Raw genomic sequence first — 21047 nt, forward strand, 5'->3', positions numbered from 1 at the left:
TAGCCTGACCAAGCCAAACTCATAATAAACAAACTCTGGCAACCCAGAAGTGTACTCTTCTCAGGTCCTTGGAAGATCTCCACACCAAGGTGACCCTCTAACCAATCCTACTAGCCTACGAGGGTCTCTGATAGGCTAATCACAAGCTAAAGTGATGTCTCTAGCTAGAAGGGGACATCACATGAGGAGCAACCATCTATCGGACTAAAGATAGCAAAGTATCTTCCCAAGATAGCTAATGGATGCTCACATGTAGGAAGGTGACACCTCACAACCATTCACCTAATAAGACATGCTTTATTAACCTAAGAGAGATTATTAAAAGTGTAGGCAAAATAGGAAAAATAAAACTACACTAACAATATATATATATATTTTAGGAGACAAACATTGCAAATTCACTAAAACATAATCAAGGAACAGTTGATTTTTAGTTGAGAAGCAAGGGCTAGTTTGGGCTCACTATAGTGGTATCAAAGTGGTTTCCTGCCATCCTGTTGGGTAGGAAAGGTAATTTTATTTCAGATATGTTGTTGTTTTGGGAATGACCAGCACCCTAGCTTTTTCTAGCTATGGACAAATACAGGAGCCCTAGTAGTTTCAGGAGTTAGCACAATACTGAGGGAGTTAGCAAGAAAATAAATGCCTTGAGAGAGAGTATAGAGAAACTTAAGCTTCATCAACAAAGATTGGCTATGCGATTATTGGATCTAGTGATGGTTGATAAGGCAAATGTGCAAAATCGTGCACAACATACATTCGAGCTCTCATAAATTATTGTCAACTATATTTGAGGCTCGACATACACTCTGAAGAGACATTCGTTAATCCTCGTCGATATGCAAAGACACTTGTCTGACATGGAGAAGGAAAACGGCCAAATAATAGAAGAAATGTCAAGCTATTACAAAAGTGGAAAGGTGTACTCCAACAACCCGACACTCCACTGCAGAACTGCTTTTTAATATTCGTCAACCCACTTATAACAATGAATTAGTATCATTCTCCACAGTCAAGATCACATAATAAAGCTTTGTCGTTACAAAGGAGACTCCCAATTCATACTGTGCAACAATCAAGTCATATTTGACCTTCTCATCATCAATCTCGAAGATCACCTCGCTCTCATGATCACATGCTTCTAGCAACTCCAAAGACTGTCCACTAAGACCAAGTCCCACAGTAGATTGCTCTGGATTGGCTCATGTTCAAAATAGCAAACCAATTTTCATAAATTTGGAGCTCTTGATTAGTAGGGCAACTATGGAGAGATGATTCTGGCAGTCGAGAGGGATGGCTTTTCTCAAGACTAGAGTCTGAGGATTTGAATCAAGCATAAAAGGATCTTTATCCTTGTTCTTGGTATCGTTGAAATTAGACCATAAATCTTTCAAGACTGGTAAGCCAACAGTGCAGAGGTAGCAAACAAGAGGCGGCGAGGACTGAAGCCAAGTGGGGCAATCTAGGCAAAACAAACCTTAGACATCATTCCAAGACAAATAAGTAACACCATCGTGCTTCAGAAGTGAAAACGGCCTGACAAGTGAAGGTTAGACGTTGATATCAAACAAGAATGCCCAACGGAATGAAAAGGACATTCCATGAAGAAGGAATAATAAAAGAAGACCATGTAAACAATAAGAAGAGATGAATAAAACAATCGTCGTAGCATGCTTTCACAAACAACTTATGACTTCATCAAGAGGTTTATCTTGTCCATTTTTTATATTAGATTTCTCGGAATCCATTATTTCCTCGTCGCGATTAGCATATACCTGTCACAATATATCTCTAGGATGAATTTCTCTGAGCACACAAGATCAAATCTCCGGCCAATGGTGAGTGACTATGAAAACATGAAAAAATGAAAAATTTGTTATTATAAAACAAGGCAAATATCAACCCGAAAAAAAGTCAATAACATGCATGAAGTTAGCGAAGTGTAAGAAAATTTATCGCCGTGATAAAATAATGGAGACAACTGTCGATTTAGGAAATAGTATAGGAAAAAACACTATCATATCGCAACGCTTCTACACTCTTCTTTAATATACCATCTTTCTACAATAAATTGAAAGCGATTGATACATATTCTATGCAAAAATTCACAGAACTCAGCATAAATTATTGTGAGAACGGGTTTCTTGAGTCAGGCTCAACTACCATCATCCAAATTCAACAACCAATCCATTGGTGGGATGGAGGCAGGGAGATTTCAGCAAAACACAGTTGGGCATGAATAGCATTCTCAACCACTCCTTAAGAGATCTTAAAATTCCTTCCACCTCATGCATTATTGTCACTGCATGCCATTGGCTCTGATACCATGTTGGATTTTGAGCCCAAGAAATAAAATAAACAGTAAAAGGGAGTACAAAATAGATCCAAGAAAAACTCAAATTTTTCCTAGGAAACCCTTGCAAAATCGAAGGAAAAAACCTAGCCACACAACAAAAGATCATTTTATTGCTAATAAATTCAAGTCTACAATGTCCTTCGCTTGGTGCAATATATATAACAATAGGAGAGACTCTTCATATTACAACTGAAGGTCTCTTGAGTTTTCCAAATATGACTCTTAATTTTCAAATACAACTCTTTGTATTTCTATGCCTTAATGCATGTAGAATGACACATGGCTTAATATTTAACATTACAATTTAAGTGTCCTCTTCAGCTGAAAGTGACCGTAACAATAATAACATCCATATCTCTAGAGATAAAGATCTCTATTGCAGCTACAATCTCCAACATCAAGGAGTTTGACTTCTATATGTATTGAGCTTATTTTTATTAAGATGTGATACTTGTTTTTTGGTGTATGATTCTATCACTATGTCAATCTACTAAATTTTAATTGTCATTAATTACTATTTAACTAAAAACTTTGATCAATATACGGTATGGATATCTCAATCATTATATGTCCTACAAATTTGGTGTATGTGTGTTTTTTAGAATATTTTAAGACATCGTATATTTTCAAATGTTCGATAAAGTGTTCATTTATTGTCGTGTTTTAGACAATTCTAAGAATTTTAAAAAAATTGGGTTGGCCGAGATATTGCTGAAACCAAGTGTTTCAACTTCGATATTCACTATGATCCCTACCCTCTGAGTATCTCAACCATAACAAAAATTTTACAATCAAGGTAGTAATAATTATAATAGTTGTTTGGCCATACATGGAATAGAATCTAGATGACCCAAACTAAATCTGTCATGTATTGTTGTATAAGTACATTGAATGTTCTTATACAATTTTTTTAATTATTTCCTAAGTAGGTTAGTTCTTGTCCTAAAGCCCTAGGAACTCTATTCATCCTTCTTATCCTGGTTAAGAATTATTAACATGACATATGATATCATGCGAAAATGAGAAACATCAACAAGATTAATAAGTCAATTGCAAAACGGTAGTCATACATAAAATGTTGGGCAAGGGCAACCCAAAAGGACCTATTCCAAATTAAGAAATAGTGGAAATCTTTTGTATTGTATCATTCTAAGAAAACTGAGATATGAAGTATGCCAATATTATGCTAATAGAAAATTGTCTATTATTAGTTAATCGTAATCTATTCTAAACATTTAGTTAGCTTTGGTTAGCTGTAGCTTTTTTAGCTTTCTTTCAACTAGAATAGAATGTTTCTATTCTTTACGATCGTTTCCGAAGGAAACATCGTTCCATTCTTTTGTATATAATGATCTCTCAGTCTCTGTTAATAACAAGCAAGTATTTACCGGTTACTTCGTAATATGGTATCAAAGCCAATACTTCAAATGTTTTCGACAAATTTATAGTTTTTTTTGAAATTATTTGTTCAAATTTTTCGAAATTATTTCTACGATTTTCTCCACAACTTTTATATGGTTTCTATTTTTGTGAGGAATTTGTTTGTTCACTACCTTGTTTTTTGGCTAGGTTTTTCAAAAGACAAGTTTGCAAATAGCATTTTTCAAGCTTGGATCTGCCAAATTGTGTTTGATTTGTTTTTTGGCCCCAAATCGGCAAATCGCGACTATTAAAGTTTGGAAAAATTGCGTGAAAGTAGAAGGCTGGGAAAGTCTGAAGAAATCACGCCTGGTTCCTCCACGAACACGAGTTGTTGGTCCTTGACTTCCTATCTCAAAAAAGTAACATCCATAGCCTTCTTAAGCCCATTTTCTGATGTCACACAGCTGCAACATCTTTGCAAAATCGCCATTTTTTGACCCAAACACTATGCTTAGAAGTCATTTTTTGTGTTGTTTTTGCATTCTCTGCCCATCAACGCCTCCCTCTGCTACAAAAATGACAAGCTTTTGCTTGCAAATGCCAATTTCTCTGCTCATTCGACCTCCATGACTGTCGACCTACTTTTTTGCTCGAAACCCTAGTTTTTTGACCTCGAAAAAAAATTTGTTCCAAATTCTTAGTGGGTTTTTTGAGAACTCAACTGGGTTGTCAGATTTTCTTGGGTGCCTCAATTTTTGTGTCTTGATTTTCATGCCTTGATTTTCAAGCTAGTGAATCCAAAACCGACAACATATTCCTTCTGGATTTTTTGAGCTCTCTTTTGGGTCACTCCAAATCTTTTTGGTCTTCCAATTTTTTGCCTCGAAGAGCATGCCTTCTCTAATTTTCACGTTTTTTCAATAAAAAATGTGCCATGGCATCTCTAACAAACATTCTACTCAAGCATAACTCCAAATTCAATGGTCGAAATTATGGCACTTGGAAGCAGCGGATCATAGCAATTTTTCAATATCGCAATATCGATCAAATTGTTTTGGGTGTTATGAAGTGTCCAACAGCTCTTGGTACTAATCAGGATACATGGGATCTAAATCAAAGCAACGTGACTCAGACCTAGCTCGGACTCGACAAGGGCAACTTGACTTGTGACTTGGCTCAGACTTGCCAGTGACTCAGCAAAGAGCAAAAACCTCAAAATTTTGAGAATTTTCCAAATTTAAAGAATATTCCATGCACCCATTATTGAATGAAGCTTAAAGACACAATAACATCATGAAATAGAAGGTAAATAGATCACAATGCACATACTTAAAAGTTAAACATACATCAATTACATAAGTACAAACTACAAAGGTAAATTGCTAAATAGTAGTTGAAGGAAATAGAAAAGTAAAACATAGATATATAAAATGATAAATCCATGAAACTCATCAAAATGCATATCAAATCCATGGAATCCAACACATCAATAGTCATTATCAAATGTTCCAAATTCTAATCATATGTTAAGTTAAACAAAAAGTTAAAACAAAATTATAGCTATGGCTCCTAGTCCTCATCCTCATCCCCAACTTCAACCTCAGGCTCAATATAATCTATAAAATGCCTCTTAGTAAGATGTCTAAGGTAGGTCCTAGATGACTTATTAGTCATAGCACCAGTCTGTGAGGTGCCTCTAGGATCAACTGTAGTCTCTGGCTTTGCTAGTACCTATGAGGTGTCACTAGGAATAACTATAGCTCTTTGGTCCTTTTCTGCCTTAGCCACGGCCTCAGCCTCTCTGTCTCCCTCGTCAATCCACTCTAGGTCCTCATCATCAAAGACAAGATCAGTAGCCTTACTGATCCACTCAGACTCTGGATCAACCTCCTCTAGAGTAATCGGAGAGGTGTCACTATCCAAAATCACCCTGGTCCTAATGCTCAGGTTGTAATACACAAAGACTAGCTTATTTATTTTCTCCATAGAAAACCTGTTATGCCTCTTTGAGTGGACGTGCTCAAACATGCTCCAGTTGTGCTTACATCTAGAAGCACTACTTGGTTGGCTCATTGTGCGGATGGCGATTTGCTAAAGGTTTTTGGTTAAAGGCCCAAACATTTGCCACCATCTATCTGACTTTTGAAAAATGGAAAAGAAAAAAATACTAGTCTCATTTCAAAATTTGAACTTTAAAGCTAGAAATTTAGAAACTAGATTGTATAAGGCTTAAGTTGCAATTTTTACCTGGCTACAATTTTGTACGACCTTCTTTGCAAATTTGACTTGAAAAAATGGGCCCTGATGCATTATTATATGCATCCATCTCAAGCAATATATCTGTAGCAATAGTGGCCATCTTCAATATCACACTGTATAGGCCACTAAGAACCTCTTCATCTACCTTGAAATCTTCACGGAAAAGATATGCAAGATTGAGGTAATAGGCTGCTGTGTGGATGGGTTTATGAAGCTGATTTTACCATCTCTTATCAATTATGTCCCAAATAGGGCCATACTTGTCCTCAACTCCTACATATTTGGCCTTAATAGCCTCCTTGGCCCTATCCATGGCCTCATATATGTAGCCCATAATAGGCTTCTCCCCATCAGCAACTCATAGGAGGGCTACAAGGGGCTCAATGATCTATAAAACAATTAAATAAAAAACAATTTAGTGAATGATAAAACTTTGCAAAGTTTCACAATGAAAATAAAACAAAAATATGTATGACATAAATTAATTTATAAAATTTTAAGACTTAAACTTTTAAAATTTAAATTACCTCCACAATCTCCTTACATGGCTCCCAAAAACCTTCTTTAACATAAATGTATTTTGTTGCATGTATCCCTGCAGGGGTGGTGGCAAAGGAGGAGGAAATCCATTGTGGACCAACAAACATGCACCTCAAAGCTAACCTTGAACTCAGCAAGGATTTTAGTGTGACAAAATTAGAGGCAAATCTTGTGATACCGGGACGAGTCAACTCCTTTCCCTTCGTGTATTCTCTCACAATGTTGAGGACCAAGGCATGATTATAGAAGAACTTGCAAAGATTTTTAGCCTTAGCAACACATGATTTCATCCATTCAAACTTGCCAATATCCTCTAACATGAGGTCGAGGCAATAGGCCACACATGGAGTCCAAAAGAATCTTGGGTGTCTCTCTAAAAGTTTCCGTGCAGCAATTTTAAATTAGTTAATAAACAATTAAAAATTTAGATGTGTTAAAAAACTTTTAATTTTCAAAATTTAATGAAAAACTAAAATTAATTTTTTAGAACTTAGTAAGTTAAAATTTTACTTGCAACAACATAATTAATTGTATTATCAGTCACCAATTGGACAACATTCTCTTCCCCCACCTCCCTTATGACCTCCTCAATAGCCTCACATTAGAATTTTGCATTTTTGACATGTGAGGAAGCATCTATAGACTTCTAAAACATGTTGGATCCTAAAAGTGAAAATTAAACAAAATAATTATCCTTGAATAGTCAATAAAAAAAAATTTACTTATTCAATCATACATTAAATTTTAGACTTCGAGAAGTAGAGAATGATGAATTACCTCCGCTAGAAACAAGAAAATTGACGAGAGTCCTATTCCTTATCTGTCCATCCATCCGTCATAATGGTACACCCCCTTTGGCTCCAAATCTTTCTATGGTCCTCCAACTCAAGTTTCATCTCCTCAACCATTTCCAGTGAGCAGGGGCCACTCAACTCATCTTCAGTGGGGGCTTTAAACCCCGCACCACAAATGGAAACCGCATCAATCATCCCCTACTCTTTTTCCGAGCAGTTCTGGAGTTCACTGATGGGAGAACTGCTCGGAAAAAGAGTAAACCTACAGCGCATTTTGACTTTGCTCTCATGGCCAACATTCATAGTGTGTTTGAACCTCAAACATACTCTGAGGCTAAAGGAATTCTAGAGTGGGAACAGGCCATCACATCTGAATACTAGAGCCTGTTGAAGAATAACTTTTGGGTACTTTCTGATCTTCCACCAAGGAAGAAACCCATTGGCTGCAAATGGGTTTACAAAATCAAATACAAATCGGATGGTGCTTTGGATAAGTACAAAGCTCATTTAGTTGCAAAGGGCTTTTCTCAGCATCAAGGCATTGATTATGAGGAAACCTTTGCTCCTATTGCAAAGATGAGCACAATTAGATTAGTCCTAGCCATGGCAGCACAGTTTGGTTGGAAGGTCTATCAAATGGACGTCAAGAGAGTTTTTCTAAGAGGTATACATGAAGCAGCCTTCTAGTTTCAAGGTTGCTTGTAAAGACCATCAAGTTCTCAAATTGGTAAAAGCTCTCTATGGCTTGAAGTAGGCCCCCCTCGGGCATGGTACATAAAAATTGATAAGTACCTCGGTGATCAAAGCTTCAAGAGGAGTTCTTCGGACTCTAATTTGTACATCAAAACTACTGACAGTGACATCATCCTTCTAGTCATTTATGCGGATGATTTGATCATCACTAGTAGTTCGGCATCTTTGATTTAGGAAATCAAACAGAATTTATGCTAGTCTTTTTATATGACTGACCTTGGGCTCATGCATTATTGTCTAGGTGTTGAAATTTGACAACAGTCTTTTGGTATATTCATCTCTCAATCCAAATATGCCAAGGCTCTATTAGACAAATTTCGTATGCAGGATTGCAAGCCTGCATCTACACCCATGGACAAAGGTCTCAAGTTATCAGCCAAGTTTGATTCTCCTCTCATTGATGATATTACATACAGGCAACTAACAGGCAGCCTCATCTACCTCTCTGCTACTAGGGCTGACATCAGCTTCGCAGTCAGCTACATCTCACGCTTTATGACAGCTCCTAAGGCTGATCATTGGATGGCAGCAAAGCGTGTGCTTCATTATGTGAAGGGCACTTCAAAGTATGGACTTCGTTACTCTCAAAGTTCTAATCCTAGATTCAATGGGTTCAAAGATTCAGATTGGGCAGGCTATATTGAAAATTAAAAGTCAACTTCTGGATATGTGTTCACTTTGGGATCAGGTGTTGTCACATGGACCAGTAAGAAGCAGCAGGTAGTTTCTCTCTCATCTACAAAGACCGAATACGAAGAGACTGTTAAGGCAAGATGTGAAGTTGTTTGGCTTTGTTGAATACTTGTGGATATACAGATGTCACCAATAGGACCAACTACTCTATTTGTTGATAATGAAGGCGTTCTCAATTTAGCACGAAATGCAGTCTTCCATGAATAAACCAAGCATGTGGATGTTCACTATCCCTACATATGACAGCTGGTTGAAGACGAGACAATAGATTTGCAGTATGTTCCTACCACAAATCAGACTGCAGACATTCTCACCAAGCCTCTTGGTCCTGATAAGTTTGTCAAATTCAAAGGACAGCTTGGTGTTGTAGATAGATTAACCATTAAGGGAGGGTATTACAATAATAGATAATTGTCTAGTGTTAGTTAATGGTAATCTATTGTAAATATTTAGTTAGCTTTAGTTAGTTGTATCTTTTTTAGCTTTCTTTCAGCTAGAATAGAATGTTTCTATTCTTTAAGATCATTTCCTAAGGAAACATTGTTCCATTCTTTTGTATATAATGACCTCTTAGTCTCTGTTAATAACAAGTATTTACCAATTACTTTGTAATAGCCAAGAGATTGGCTATGTAGTCCAAAATGCATAATCCTCATCTTGGCATATATTTTACTTGTTATCTAGTCAAAGAAGCACTACATCACTTAGGATCTTCATCTTTTCTTTTTAAAAGAAACTACAAGTATAAACCACCTATAAACATTAAGGTGGGGAATTAATGCATAATGTTTATTTGTGGCCACACTTATTCATAAGTAGATTATAATAGCATTACTAAAGCTATATCTAATACCATGTTTAGTTTTTTATTTCATTATGATATTAATGACCATAAGGGTTCATTGTTTTTTATTTGTCATAGGCAAGGGCCTCCAACACTACGGTAACTTGTGAGCCTCTCATGTGGGAGGTCTTGTGTTCGAGTTCCATTAACATATAAAAATAATTAACTACAACAAACAACAATAATTAATCTAGGCCTTCATCCATTTACCGATCAAAAAAAATGTATTTGTCATGTGGCATTATTTTTACCATGCAGGTTGATAGTTAATTAATGAAATATTAATTTTCCATTTGATTGTGATATTTATGGTCATAAGGGATTTAATAGTTTAAATAATTTAATTAAATATCATATTACTTTAGTGACAAAAAATACTTGTCCTGTGGCATAATTTTACTATGAAGGTTAGTTATAGATTAACGCTAAGTTGCCGATTCGAGTTCAAGGATGGATTCGGGTTCGCGTCTCGGGTTTGTGGGTTTGGGCAAAAAAATATTTCCCATTTGGGTTCGTGGGTGAGTTCATGAGTATGTATATATGCAAAAAAAAAGAGAAACATGCATAGTTGTAAAACTAACTTACGAAGTCATTTCATAGTATAAATATACCAATTTTACTTGATCATTGATCAATGCCAAATGTCAAAGATAAACATTAAATGCTCGCTCATTTATCAATGTTAATATTGTAAAGAAAATCATACATTGAAAATATTAAAAAATGATATTTTAATGTAATTTGAGACACTTTTATGGCCCACAGTTCCATTTAGGGACCCTGCCCAAAACTGGATCCAGACCCAAGCACGAATCCGAACCCAGGTGGATCCGGATCTCGACCCGAGCTCCAAGGTCCAAACCCGGTAACTAAGGATTAATGAAATGTTAATAATATTATTTTATTAATCAAGCTATCAGAAAACTTAATTGCAAAGGTATAACCACCCAAAACTAAATGGGATGATTTCATCCTATACATATTGATATTGATAAAAATTGTAAGAGGAATTGGAAACATTTAAAAGAGGTGAAACTATGACGTTCCCTATTGGGACCTTAATCAATTTTCTCTAAATTTCCCTAGATAGGGTTTGAAAATGTGTACAGTGAAATTTGTATTTAATCTTGAACCTTTGAAGTTCCAGCCAAATTGTTCATCGCTATTATAGAGCACTCATGAGAGATCATACAAGGCACCTTTGAGCCTATCCAACAAGTTTAGGGGTCCAAAAGTACAACCGCCATTCTCTGACTTAACTCTTCGGAGCTCAAGGGCATGAAAGTACAAATACCAAACTCTTTGTAGTCCATAGTCATGGAAGCACATCCATCCTTTGACCTATTGCTTAACCCAGATGGATCTTTGGCTACTTTCTCTCCTCGAATGTACCACATGTCCCCTCCATAAGGGAGGCTCGATTTGATGAGAATTATAAAGGGACGTTTATATATATGAGAAATCTTTCTCTCTAAAAGAATTCAAATATAATATTATGCAATGCAGTATTGATTCAAATATAAATTACAGCACACTTTGTTGTCCGCAAGACTTGCCAAAATTATATATAATTTGCTTCCTTACTCTTCCCTGAAGAGTATCAATAATATTGTAATATCTTATCTTTCCCTTGATCTAGATCCATCCGATCACACCCAACACACACACACAAAATTCCAAAACAATGATCCATGAATGTGCTTGAAGCTTGTTACTATATCTTCCAAGCCCAATAGGTGGCAACCTTTGTGGTCCAATTAGTCAACCCCCTTCCATATAATCTCTTTGTAACTAAATTGGTTTATTATCAAATCACCTCTCTATAACTAGTTAGTACAATTGCTACCTAGTATTAACCACTCCAATTAAGGTCTTATCAATAGTTTATGACTAATCATTTGATTAATCAATTCTATCCTTAAATCAATAATCTTTGGTTTGTATCTATTAATCATTGTTGATTAAACCCTATTCCTTATCAACTCTTCATTCATCAATAATGGTTCTTACTTATTTGAATCATTTTCTCGTTTACTATCCCTCTATATCATTCCTATTACCCGTCGATCTTTGTCTTAGTTTTAGTTAGGTCTTGCCCACGACTCTTCCATAGTGATTAGTGGTATAGCAGCATCATAACCTACAATATAAACTCACAATAATAGTGTCTTATGATAATGTCAATTGATATTGTGATTTATTCTCTCCACTGGAAAGGTTAGTCACTTCATTAAAAGTCTCGTTCCATTAAGTTTATTAATTGATGGTCCTTAAATCCGCTTCGTCAGGTTTGCAATCCATAATTCTATAATTGCATCAACTTATCAACATGCGATAGTATTGATTACAAATATTCATCGAAATCTCTTTTAGTTGTGATGAAAGCTGGTTTAGTATTTAGCATGGCACAATAATTCACTATAATGAGGAACTATTTACCCTATACTTCCCATGATATCATTTGCATGCACGTTAGCAACAAGGACAATATAATTAAGGTATCATGCATGTTGTAGCAATATCCCATGGCAAGAAACAATATGTTCTTTCCTCTTACATGTAAACTCTCCTATACTGGAAGTGCATTTGTCGAAGCATGTGTGTCACTTATATTACCTGCATAATCTATAATCTATGTTCTGCGGCATTTCGGGGACAAGGAACCATAAGGGATGTGTTTCCAAGGTGTTCCTAAAGCAACAAAAATAGGGGGTGGCCAGGGACAGCAATGTACAGAAATATACATATATATTATTTTATCAAAATAGAAAAATATATTATAGTTAAAGAGGGGGAGAGGGGGGAGGGAGAGATTTCTATGATTGAGAACAGGAAGAGCTAATGTAAATAAATCTCGAGTTACAAAAATACTATAACAACATAAATGATTATAGCTGCAGTATAAATCATGAGCAGTAGTATACAATAGTCTCAAACATCAAAACCGTGGTCTATCAATATGAATATCCAAATCAATATGTCTCAAACATCAAAATAGAACAGGCTACTAGTACAACCTATGAAACTAAGAGTTTTGGGATATGAAATAGGAATTAGAACCTTGTGACATAGGTAATAAGTAATATGTTTTCATTTTGAATTTTTTTTATCATTTTAGGGTTAAGAAGACAAATGCATACCCTTATGGAGGGGCCACATTGCTGCTTTGGTAGAAGAATTTAAATAAAAAGTTTGATTTTTAAAGCCCAAAGTGATCACAAGGTGTAGGGGACAGAAAGCCACATCGAGGTTGGATAGGGAAAGTTTCGGTGTCTAGCTCTCCCCAAATGTTTGGGGACATTTCATGGTGTTTCCAGCGATTTTTGGCAATTAGGGACAATTGGGGGATGTTTCCTTTACATCCCCTTATCCCCAAAACAAGTTGGTGATAGGGATAGAGGATATAGGGACTATGGACACATCCCCTTGTAACAGTCTAAAATGGACATTGGTGCATTAAACTAACATTGGGGTTTGTCTGATTTATATATAAGAGTTACGATAGTGATATATCATTCATTTTTCTAGCATCCATTCCTAAACCATTTATAGAAATGGACTGTCGACATACTTATGTGATTTTGTCTCATAACAGACTTCATCAAATGTTAATAATATTGTATTATTATTGTGGTTTGACCCAAAGCCTACTTGGTCAGCGGAGGCTTAAGGTTGTGGGTAGTTCCCCATAGTCTTGGGTTCAGATCCCGTGGTCTACTTCAATGATGCACTAGTTTTGCAGGTGTGTAGGTGCATCCCCAAGGGATTAGTCTCGCCCAAGCTCACCTCATGCTACTGAGCACTAGGCCCGGTTGTGGGGATACCCCTAGGTCAAAAAAGATTGTATTATTATTTTATTTTTATTTTTATTTTTATTTTTTTTATTAAGTCCTACTTCAGAAAGGGGGCATCATAGAAGCTTAAGCATATATCATATAAATGACCATCTCAAAGAATGACAAAGACTAATCTCACATTCGACTTTTTGAAATAAGTGCAGTTCTCTAATAAAAGTTTAGATAGATATGCCATACGTTCGACCAAAAGAATCATCTCCAATAGTGAACGTAGTCATGTTATTAAAGTGCATGTTAAATCATGGACCCATATTGTGCTCTTGGACAATGTCTTGTCCATTTATGTATACAATTAACAAATTTCAATCACAATAAAAGGATTAGAAATACACAAAAGCCATTCTAACTTTTCTTATTTGAGAATAATTATCCTAAACTTTGATAAGATGCATTCTCCTTTAAAATTTGTACCCTAAATCATAGACCCATAGTTTTGCTCTCAATTAGTCTTAACAATTCACATATACAAATAAGAAATTTCAATCACAATAATATTTGTAAGATGCATTCTCCTTTAGAAAATTGTACCCTAATCTAATGGTTCAGGAACCATGAAGCTACTGCAAAAAAAGATCAAAATTACAAACCTTTGTGGGCTTTCCCTCAAGATCAAATGCCTTTCCTACTGGAGGTCCACGCACCTCTATCTCAATTTCATCTTGCATAGGTGCAAGGCTCTCAACATGAACCTAATTCAGCACAAAGTCGTAGAAATAAGCGTCATACAATCATTAACAATAATCTATAGGAAAGAAAATAAGTAAATAAGCGGGGCTTTAAAGTATTTAATGAAGCGTGTAAATGACAGGACCTTTAAAACATAACTATAAGAATATTAGAAGCTAGCTGAAAAACATTTAGCACAAGTCCACATAAATTACAAATCAACCTAAAGAAAATTTCAAATATTATTATTATTGAAGTAGATTATTACTTTGTCCATGTAATGCATTCAAGCAAACAACTTCTTGGCCGAGCAAATAAGAGATTCGTAATAATCCAGACATGCTAACAATATAGAGATTAGAAATATTATTCCTCGATGAATGAAAATATCAAAGAGTTCATTATAAGATCTTCCTCTCAAAAATAACAAAGCTTTGTAAGGAACAATTTATATTATTAGTAAAGACTTGACATTAAAAAAACTTTCCAAGATAATTTCTGGATTTCATTGTACAAGATTCTTTACCATCAATATTTCAAATCACACTACATGATCCATCATTAAGATGCAAGAGAGAAAAAGGAGAATAAAAGGACTTTTCATTTCACATAGCACAACTTCTATTAGTCTCATCCATAGTTTTCTTTACCCATGTTTACCCGTATTCACAATTTCATTTTTCAAGGTAATTCTGAAAATTAGCAAAATCTTAAGCAACCACCCTTAATTTTTGTTTTACTTTGTCAGTATTTATTGTCCTCACTTGACCATGGTCGAACTTGACAAGTTCTTTACTAAGCCTTCATTTTTTTGAGATTTTCCTTAACATTTTAAAAAACTTTAGGTTGTTATGACTGCTATAAATGCTATTGAAATTTATGAGATTTTCAATGTTTATTGATCATAATTTAATATCACAAAATCAGAATACAAGCACAAGCACAGAAACTTTAGACATCGCCATAAGTACATGTCGAACCTACAAGGATGAGACAATATTGTAATCACCCTTACTATAAAGGCCACTGAAACCCTCAAACTGGACTTAGGAATTTTGTCAAACAGTTGGCATGTAACCGAATAAGGTTGCAATATTACTAATTGTTGTACAACAAAACCTCAATATATGATGCCAATAATGTATGAACAACAATTCCAGATTATAACACTACCAATTTAAGAGATAGATGATAATATGAAACTCAAATATGAAGTCCAATGCAATTTTGATTTTATGACAGCAAATAGAATTGATTACAATGAGAGACTGTCACAACTATGCACTTCTAACACATCAAGCTCTTGACAATGCAATGTTATGACATGAACAATAACCCAGTTCAGATTTGGAATGCAAATGACGAAACTTTTACAACAGTTATTAATGACTGGAAATAACTATTTATGCAATGACAGTGCTGACTGTTCTAATCCAGAATATGCAATATTTTGGCAATCAAAACTTTAGTTTGTGCACCTGGAATAGCTCCAATTTTGCCAGATATGAATGCTGAATTAATGCCACACGAAGACCTCACAATCTGCTCCAAACCAACTCACAAAATTGCTGCTGCTGCCTAACTGACAGGGCCGTACAGGTACGGCCTGGTACGGCTGCTAGATAAAAATATTGCAGCGTTTTTTGTCACTCCAAAAGCAATAAATCTGGGCGCCTAGGGTTGCTGAATAACCCCCTAAAATATGAAATTCATCCGTCAAGCCAATTAGGAGTTATGAGCAAAAATGTGGGTCCAAACCCTGGACTGGCAGTCTGAAAATAATGCACAACTGTGTCTACAAACCCTGTTAATCAATCCACAAATGCTAGGGCACAACTGAAACCCTTATTCCAACCAAAGTAAACCCTTATAACTGAATCTCAATGAAGTCCAAATGAGATGGCTGAATTACCAACTCCTCAAATGCAACAATTCAGGTGATATTTCACACCCTCAAAGTCGCCAATCCAAGGGAGTGATTCGTTCCCAAAGATCAAATAATTTGCAGACCCAAGAGACTACAAATTTGCTCCACAATGGAAGAAGTAGAAGAAATCTCAAATCCCAGCATGTCCAAATGAGAGGCCCAGCCCTATATTTATTCACTTTTCTAAGAAGTTGCTAGAACTTCTAGAAACATCATTTATAAAATCTCATTATAATGCACTTTTTATAATAAAGTAATTTTATAAAATAAAAAGTGCAACTCAACTTAAAATTATAACATGTAGGCCCCAATAACACATAATAATAAAATATAACCTCTTAACACTTCTTCAAGAGCAAGATATGACCATCTGATCCGCAGAATTGACTCTCTCTCCACACCATTTGCCTACAAGAGTCTGGAATAGGCAAATCCATGATCAATGCCATGTCGAACTAAAGAGGGGACATTACAGTCCGCCCCTCCTGAAATTGCTTGGCCTCAAGCAATCTCAACGCCGGGTGCTGCAAAATGGCTTCCCCCTCCCAAGTTGCATCCTCAACAGGTAGATCTTTCCACTTAACCAAGTATTCTCTGATCACTCTTCTACGAAGCTGCTTTTCTCTGCTCTCCAGGATGGATTCTGGCACTAAAATCAATTTTCCCTCATCGTCTAAAGGAGGTAATACTGCGGAAGGTACCACATTCTGACCAACGCCTTCTTGAGGCGGGACACATGAAACACATTGTGCACCCTGCTGTCTGCCGGAAGCTCCAACTCATAAGCCACCTCACCAACTCGCCTGATAACCCTGAATGGTCCGTAATAGCGTGGCTTGAGTTTCTCTGCACCACTCTTCCTAAGAGTAGATTGCTTGTATGGCTGCAACATCAGGTAAACCATATCATCCACCTCAAAACTACGCTCAGTCCTCTTCTGGTCGGCATACTGCTTCTGCTGGTTCTGAGCTCTCGCAATATTATCTTTGAGAGTAGCAACTATATCCTTACTCTCCTGTAATAATTCTCCTGCACTGGGTACCCGGCTGTCGCCCAACAACAAATCCAAGAAACTAGGTGCTTCATAACCGTAAAGTGCCATGAAGAGTGTCATCTGTATAGTGATGTGATATGTAGTATTGTAACAATACTCGCAGAGATATATCCATCTGACCCAAGCTCACTGCTGAGCTGCCACATAATTCCTTAAATACCCTTCCACCCATTTGTTCACAATCTCTGTCTGACCATCAGTTTGTGGGTGATAGCTAGTGTTGGGTGTAAGCTCCGTGCCACATAACCGGAATACCTCCTGCCAAAAATGACTCATGAAACGGCTATCCCTGTCACTCACAATGTTCCGAGGCAATCCGTGCAATCTGAAAACCTCCCGAAAGAAAACCTCTGCCACCTGAGCTGCTGAGTGGGTAGTAGTGATAGGAAAGAAATGAGCATATTTTGTTAATCTATCTACCACCACATAAATACAATCCCGTCCTTATACCTTGGGCAAACCTGTGATAAAGTCCATGGAGATGCACTCCCACTTCCTGTCAGGGATCGGAAGTGGCTGTAGGAACCCTGCCGGATAGGTGTGTTCTTGTTTGTTTTGCTGGCAAACAAGACACTCTCGAACGTACTGCAAAACATCAGCTTTCAGCCCCTTCCAAGTGAACCGCTCTCGAACTGACCTGTAAGTCTTGAAGTACTCGGGATGGCCTACTGTCGGTGAGTCGTGAAATGCTCTCAAAATCAGTTGCTTAACCTTCGATCCTGGGACTAGGTAAATCCTGTTCTTGTAAATGATTAAATCATCTACAAGTGTGTATCTGGTATCAATCACTGTTCCCTCCACTATATCGGAGGCCCATGTATCCCTGGCATACTCTGCTATAATCAAGTGTCGCCAATCCTCTGATATCTGAACCATAAGAGTGAGGTGTGGCCTTCGAGATAGAGCATCTACAACAACATTCTGAGTTCCCTTGACATATGAGATGTTAAAATCATATGCCTGCAACTTACTTACCCACTTTTGCTGGCGATCATTCAGGTCCCGCTGTCCCAAGAAATGCCTCAAACTGTTATGATCAGTTTTAATACAAAACTTGCTACCCACAAGATATTGTCTAAATTTGGCCAAAGCATGCATGATGGCCAACATCTCCTTATCATATATACTGAATGAACACTCGGGGCCTCTAAGCTTCCTACTCTCATAAGCTATGGGGTGCTTATTCTGCATAAGTACAGCACCTACTCCCTCTCCAGATGCATCACATTGAAGCTCAAATGGCTTCGTGAAATCAGATAATGCTAGAACTGGGCACGTAGTCATTATCTCCTTAAATCTCATAAAAAAGTCTTGTGCCTTCTGAGTCCACACAAATTCCCCTTTTTTCAGTAGATCTGTCATGGGAGCTGCATGTCGTGAGTAGCCACTGACAAACCTGCGATAGAAACCACATAAACCAAGGAACCCCCTCAACTGTGTAAGGTTCTCTGGTGGAAGCCAATCAACAATAGCGCGAATCTTTTCAGGATCCATCCGCACTCCATCTGCACTAATAATGTGTCCCAAATATAACAGCTCGATCATCCCTAAGTCACATTTGGACTCTTTTGCATACAAGGACTCCTTCTGTAAAATGCTCAATACTGTCTCCAAATGCTCTAGATGCTCCTTCCATGATCGGCTATAGATCAAAATGTCATCAAAAAACACCAGCACGAATTTCCTCAACTGATGGTGGAAAACTCTGTTCATAGTGGACTGGAAAGTGGCAGGTGCATTGGTCAGACCGAAAGGCATGACTACAAACTCAAAGTGCCCACAATGACATCTGAAAGCAATTTTCTCAATATCCTGTTCACGAACTCTGATCTGGTGATATCCTGTTCTCAAATCAATTTTCGTGAAATAACAAGCCCCATGCAATTCATCTATCAACTCATCAATGCGAGGAATGGGATACCTATTCTTAATGGTTCTCTTATTTAATTCCCTGTAATCAACACACATCCGAAGAGTTCCATCCTTCTTTTTTACCAAAACAACAGAAGATGCAAAAGGTGACTTACTTGGTCGGATGTGCCCCATAGCTAGCAACTCCTCGATGGTCCTTTCGATCTCATCCTTGAGTCGCTTTGGGTGTCAATATGGTGTGATCATGATAGGCTTAGCACCTTCCTCCAGCTCAATAACATGCTCAATGCCTCTGTCCGGTGGCCTGCCTGGTGGAATCTCACTGAATACCTTTTCGTACTTAATCCTCAATTTCTGAATATCAGGATGATATTCCGTCTTATGTTGCTTCTCCTGTGTAGGTGTCAAAGTACAAACTGCTGCCCACTCTATATCATTATGCCTAGTTAATCTCTCCAGCCGCCTAAATGAGATAGTCCTGATGTCTCCATTACGGATAGCCTTAAGCACATGAGTCCTACCATTCACTTCGAATCGTATCTCCATATCCTCTAGTCTCAGGGTAACCACCTTCAATGAATGTAGCCACTGCATTCCAAGTACTATATCCATGTCACCCATGTTGACCACATGATAGTCCGCCTTAAACTCATAGTTGTTCAGGCGCAAAGGTAGGTCTCGTACCATCCTGTCACAATGAAGAGTGTATCCATCAGCTACCTTGACTCTTAGTCCCACGAACTCCTCAGTAATGAGTCCACGCTTCTCCACGAATCGTGCATCAATGAAATTATGTGTGGCACCTGTGTCCAATAATGTAATAACCTTCTGCCCAGCCAAAACTCCCCGAAGTCTGAAAGATCCCTCTCTCTGGATACTAGACAGTCGTGCTTCCTGTAAATGTAGCTCTGTTCCCTGCTGTTGCCCTGCACTGTCTATCTCCTGCTCTCCCTTTGCTTCATCAGGATCCTCATCATGATATTCTGAACTATCTGAATCTGAGCCTTCGTAATAAGCCCACATTGCTCGGTTGGCCTTCCCTTTTGGCCTCATAGGACAGTCATGGCCATACTCATACGGGCCTTTGCAATAGAAGCATAGCTTCTTCCTATGCAAGTCATTAAGTGTCTCCTTGTCCAACCTCTTACTTTCCTCCTTAGGTAGCTGTGCCTCTCTATGAAAGGGTTTCCTGTCCCTATCTTTTCCTGAAGGGAAACTCTTTGCCTGGAATTTATTTTTAGAAGCTGAAGAGGAATCCATGTCATGAGCTTTCTTAATGGCTTCCTGCAAAGTGGGAGGGTTGAGAGCTTTAATCCACCCTCTCAACGGATCAACTAGCCAATCCATAAATAAAACCAATAGCCTCCGTTCAGATACATCTGTTACTAACACTGCAAGTTTCTGAAATTCTGAAATAAATGTTTCCAATGATCCCCATTGTTTAAGCTGAGCTAACTCCTTGAAATGGAGTTCTGGATCCTTATTATCAAAACGTTCAATCAGTCTCTCCATAAACTCCACATATGAGGTAATGTGTGCATGACCCATAGTGATCATACTATGATGCCACCACTCGTGTGCTAACCCATCCAGGTGAATTGCTGCATACTTAATAGCTTCTTCCTCAGACATAGGGTTCAATTGAAAGTATGTGTCAAGTTTTTGAACCCAAGCTCTTGCTGTAGACTTCCCTGAGCCATCATAATATGGTAACTGCAGTTTCCCTACTTTCTTTCGTAGCTCATAGCTCTGAGTCCTGTCATGTCCACGGGGCATATGCTTCATCCGCACATCCATATACTCTCTAAAGGTGATTGCAGCTGTAAAATCTGGACCTCCTGCTTCCCAATCTCTCCTCAGCTGATCTTGTATTTCAGTGATCTGGGGTTCTGGTACTGGCTGCTCTGGAGCTCTAGGAAGGAACGTGGGAATCATAGGTCTCGAACTCACTGTCCTAGCTTGCTGGGGTGCATGACCGAAATTGTTCCCAATTTGTTCGCCTCCATTATGTATCCCATCCTGATTATTCCCATTCTGATTGTTACCATTCTGATTATTTCCTCCACCTAT

The 21047-nt window shown here is 37.5% G+C and overlaps 1 protein-coding gene across 5 annotated transcripts in view; it reads right to left on the reverse strand.

The window, feature by feature from the left end:
- EDD1 (glycine-tRNA ligase) overlaps positions 1-21047 on the reverse strand; it is a 426585-nt gene that overhangs the window by 331090 nt on the left and 74448 nt on the right. For all 5 annotated transcript variants that reach the window (XM_089786876.1, XM_089786879.1, XM_089786878.1 and 2 more), the window contains one exon: positions 14046-14147. In XM_089786876.1, the coding sequence (XP_089643002.1) occupies positions 14046-14147 (102 nt within the window). The remainder of the gene's footprint in view (positions 1-14045; positions 14148-21047) is intronic.

The sequence above is a fragment of the Cupressus sempervirens genome, chromosome 6 (assembly GCF_028749045.1).
Source record: "Cupressus sempervirens isolate cs-2001-9-10 chromosome 6, ASM2874904v1, whole genome shotgun sequence".
NCBI lineage: Eukaryota > Viridiplantae > Streptophyta > Pinopsida > Cupressales > Cupressaceae > Cupressus > Cupressus sempervirens.